The sequence below is a fragment of the Lactuca sativa genome, chromosome 1, assembly GCF_002870075.4.
Source record: "Lactuca sativa cultivar Salinas chromosome 1, Lsat_Salinas_v11, whole genome shotgun sequence".
Classification (NCBI taxonomy): domain Eukaryota; kingdom Viridiplantae; phylum Streptophyta; class Magnoliopsida; order Asterales; family Asteraceae; genus Lactuca; species Lactuca sativa.
The window spans coordinates 77699385-77704240 of NC_056623.2; the positions used below are offsets into that span (position 1 = coordinate 77699385).

Genomic DNA, 4856 nt, shown 5'->3' on the forward strand with positions numbered 1-4856 from the left:
TAAACAAAATATTGTAATTAATACTTTTGAATTTTGATATGGGTTACCTATGCAAATGTTTGTAGTGAATTTGTTGGATTTGGAAAGTAATTCTTCTACCTTAAACAATTTTATATACAAAGTGAGAAACCCTACTACCTTAAACTATTAATATGCAACTTTTTTCAAATTGTTAAGTATTAATATTCTGAATTGAAAACAATATTAACAAATATGGAATGACAATATACAAAGTAAAAATATACAAGCAAAACATTCACGATTTCAATGTTAAAAACATCACCATCTCCTTCACCTCCACCCTTAAACAATGTCATTAATATTATTTTTTCATTTAATGCATTTATATGTATTAGTAACAATATTAATAATAACAAGTTCAAAAAATAATATTCTTATTTATATTTTTAATAATAATAATAATAATAATAATAATAATAATAATAATAAAAATAAGGGTTCTGTTTGTAAAAAAATCATAATATTTTTGTTTACAGAAAAGTCCTAATATTTTTTGTTTACAGAAAAAGTCAAAATATTTTGGATTAGTTTACAAAATAGTTCCAAATTAATTTGGTACCGGTTTCAACCGGTCAAAAAAGGTCAAACTGCAAATTTTTGCCGGTTTTCGAGACTTTTTCGTTCAATTTTTTTTTTTGGGACTAAAGTGTAACTTTTCCGTAAATATTGTGACTTTTCTGAAGATTTCCCATATAATGAATATATAATTCAATGCCCTTCAATTCTATAAAGAAACTTCTTTAATTTTGAAAATATGTTTATTTAATTTTTGTAGAGTTCAGTTTATTATGAAAAAGAAAAATAAATTGTTTCAAGAATGAAATATTAATGTTACATTCCAATAAAATATACATTTCAATGTATTATGGATTATGTTGATGTTGATCCTTAAACCACGTATAATAGGGATGAGCGCGGTGCGGTTCGGTGCGGTTATTAGCTAAAACCTCACCACTAGCCGCAAATGCAGTTAATCCATTTTGAAAACCGCATGGTGCGGTTATTTTTGCGGTGCGGTTTTGTTTTTTTTGTGTTGCGGTTATTAACCGCATGAATTTGGTACGGTTATTTTGTGTGGTTTTGAACCACAGTTTAGAGCTCAAACGGTTTTAAGAGTTCAAACATATTACTTGTAATAATAAAAAAAACCATAAAGTATAAGACAATTAACTTAAATTACAAACAACTAATATCTTAAAAACGTCAAATCAATAGTAATTAACAAGAAATATCTTAAAATTGTCTAATTTCACCATTTTTCAAAGTTAAACATAACAAAACACCAATACTTTGGTCTTCTAGTATTTTATCCATCTTTCATCCATGAAACTTGTGTTATTTTTAGTATTTAATATATTAATAATTAATTAAAAAAATTGTTTATAACATATGCGGTGCGGTGTGGTTTTTTTGCGGTTTTTGAAAACTAATAACCGCACCGCACCGCAAATTTGTGGTTTTTGAAAAACAGAAAACCTCACTATCGGTTTTAATTGCGGTTGTGGTTTTTGCGGTTAATTTTAGTTGCGGTGCGGTATAACATATCCTTAGAACGTCCAAATGCATAGTTTAACAAGAGAGCTGAATGAAATGACATGTCTAAGTGGTATTCAATAGATTAAATTTTATCATTATAAGATGTTATTTTCGTTCAATTGAAATGAAGTTTAATGCTCATTAAAATATGAGAAATCAAATCTTTTAAATATTAAATATGTCATAAATTAGATTTATAAATATGTTTTAAAATTCAATACAATTGTATTTTTTTATATAGTTCCATAATTATTATGTGACAGCCCATTAAAATGATTTCAATATACTGTGTATGCACTTACCCAAAGACAAGTCTCATATTATTCATCTTATAGAATATTCATTTTCTTTCGTCCTTTCGTCCAACGTGTTATTAATCAATTAAAATACTCAACTGAATCTTTAAAGATGCTAGGAACTGTTTATGCAAACACTACAATTATTAAGAGACATCAAAAGTTTTATATGGAAGGACCCTTACAACATCCATTAAACCATCACTTGTCAACAAAACATTACTTCTCTTTAGCAAGAAAACACAATACATTTTTATTCCAATCGTACTATTTGTGCAAGTGTTAAAAAATACTCGCACATAAATACACCTCAACATTAGGCCGATGGAAATGAGATGAATTCGAACCCTTGGTTAAGAAAAGCCCCAGCAAGCCATAGCTTCAAATTTGGCAAGTTGATGTCAAACTCAAACACCGTAACCTGTAAATTTAAACATATAAACACTTATTATACATATTTAAGTAGATAATATTTATATCCTACAACAAAATACAAAGCTAAACTTACGTTTAAGTTAAATGTCAACACAAAAGTATCACCATCTGTAGCCAAATTTGAGTTTTGGACATGAAAGCTCGTAATTGACTCGAGTGCTTTATGGAGCGAGACTCCAACACCTCGTCCTTTATTGCAAACCAGTCTCACGTAGTATCCTTTTTCCTCTACTTGAAACACGTCCATCTTAAAAAGAAAAAAAATAAAATTAATGAATAATATATATGATTGAAGATGTTTTTATACAAGAACATTATTTTTCACAAAACCTTGGATATCTTTTTCAGTATTGGAAACGAGTTTGTAGCATGAATCTTCTTCGAATTTTGAGGTGGCGTTTTTTGGTTTTCAAGTGCTTCGATTGTTTCAATCTCCACCTTTAAATTCCTAGCTTGTGTTTGAAGTTCTTGAATGTATCTTGCAGCATCTCCAACTATCGAAGCTTTATCCATCTGCATAATAATACATGTTATTCTAAGAAATGATTACAACTATTATATAAACTTCGATTATTGTAGTTTATAATTATACCAATAACAACCATTATTGGTAGCTGAAGTTACTTATATTCCACGTCAACAGGAGGACTTTACAACGTGCCACGTGTGCATATTATGTTGTTTTTACCGACGATTATAGACAAAGAGCGAACCTTAGTAATGTTGGGTACCAACGAACGCAAGGCGTAGAGCTTCTCCTTCATCCCGCTTCTCCTCTTCCGCTCGGAAATCAAAGTCCTTGACCGATCTCCTTTTGCGCCACCGCTACTCCTCCTTGTCGGTGTATCAGGATTACCGGTTGTTGCAGTTTCAGACGAATTATCATCTCCAAAAACCACAGAATCCTTCAAGTCTTGTCCTTCCTGATTCCAAATCAGGTTTGAATGCAGACCCATCGCATCATAACCACCAATGCCACTACCAACACCACCAGTAACGACGGCTTCATACGGCAGCGGCAGCAGCTGAAGATCCGTGCAGGACTCGGTAAGGTGATTACATTCGTAGTCTAAACAGAATTTCTCGATGGGATCAGCAATCTCCCCTCGAAATCCAGATATGAACTTTTCGAATTCTGTTTCTTGCGTGAAATCCACTGGGAACATGTTGAAGCTGCCGCCATTGAAATGGCTCATTGGGTTCTCCGACGAGTCTGCTCTCTCATCCATTTTTGTGTGCCTGATATGATGAAGATAAATCTACAGTCCCATACTGCTATATATACATACATACATATAATAATGATATATATATATATATATATATATATATATATATATATATATATATATATATATATATATATATATATATATATATATATATATATATATATATATATATATATATATATATATATATATATATATATATATAAAATGTAGATTAGTTGTCTGAAGTATGAACGGAATCATCGAGAAAGCATCCGAAATTAGGTTGTTATTAAGAAATTAATAGGTATTGCGTTGAAATGGACGTCTCATTAGATGAAGATAATAGGGAATAATAGGACGCTAGCTTCATGTGCACCAGTTCTGTATGTACATAAATTATTAACAATACATTGTCACTTATTAGAGTTGCATATTGAATATTTAGCACATGTATTAGATGAAAGGATAGGGAGCAATTGGTCCAATTTGTGGACGGAACTTTTAATCCGTAATTTGGATGTTCATTTGATATCATTAGAAAATTCTCAATGGGCCGAAGCTCCTAACAAATGACCAAAGAGAGTTCGCCAACATGTTTCCAAAATCCATCATTTAGACCTTCAGTTTTAAGTTTCCTTTTCGTTTGGCTTAATTCCATTTGTATTTTATTATGTTCTAACAATAGAATATTTGATTGTCTTGATTTAGGTTTTCTTTTCAAGTTCATTTACGAGCTTAATCAAAAGAACTTAATGTAAGTTTTGATTTTCACGGATTTTGCGAAGTCTGTCATATTTAGCTGTCTCTATAAAAGCATTTGCTAGGCTTTTTGAAATTAATCTAAGAATGGCAATAGGACGGGTATAGATGATCTCATTGTAATAAACAGTGATGGGAAACCTTCCAACATTCTATCTATCATTCTTTACTGTACCCATCGGGGTACTTAATGATGGGTCATGAGCATAACAACATTCCTATGGTGTTCATGCAAACCCTAATGCTTGGATCTAGCTTTTCTAATGACACATGCATATATTGTCCAAGACTTGCAAAACCCTAATCTAGCATACAACAAAACTAATTGAATATCAAATAAACAAGTTAAATGAATACATTGATTGTTGATTGTAGATCTTGAAGCTTTGAGAACCTTAGCACCCCAGCCTCTAATGAATCACAAACACCAAAAGCAATTGGATGAAACAAGAGTGAGAGGGGAGAGCGAAAAATCGGCTCCAAGACTTCTAGGGTTAGGTCTAGCCGAACTCTCATGCCCAAGGGGTCTTTATATAGGTGTGAAATTAGGGTTTTAGTCATCATCCTTATCTTGTTACTTAGCCACCAAGCAGCC

General features: G+C 31.4%; 1 protein-coding gene across 1 annotated transcript; it reads right to left on the reverse strand.

The window, feature by feature from the left end:
• Nucleotides 1–1952: 1952 nt before the first annotated feature.
• LOC111886084 (transcription factor FER-LIKE IRON DEFICIENCY-INDUCED TRANSCRIPTION FACTOR) lies at nucleotides 1953–3540 on the reverse strand. The gene is made up of 4 exons (XM_023882321.3): nucleotides 3002–3540; nucleotides 2619–2801; nucleotides 2362–2535; nucleotides 1953–2274 (listed from the first exon to the last, which is right to left on the reverse strand). The coding sequence occupies exons 1-4, from the start codon at nucleotides 3515–3517 to the stop codon at nucleotides 2170–2172; spliced, it is 978 nt and encodes a 325-aa protein (XP_023738089.1). The 5' UTR covers nucleotides 3518–3540; the 3' UTR covers nucleotides 1953–2169.
• Between the last annotated feature and the right edge of the window lie 1316 nt (nucleotides 3541–4856).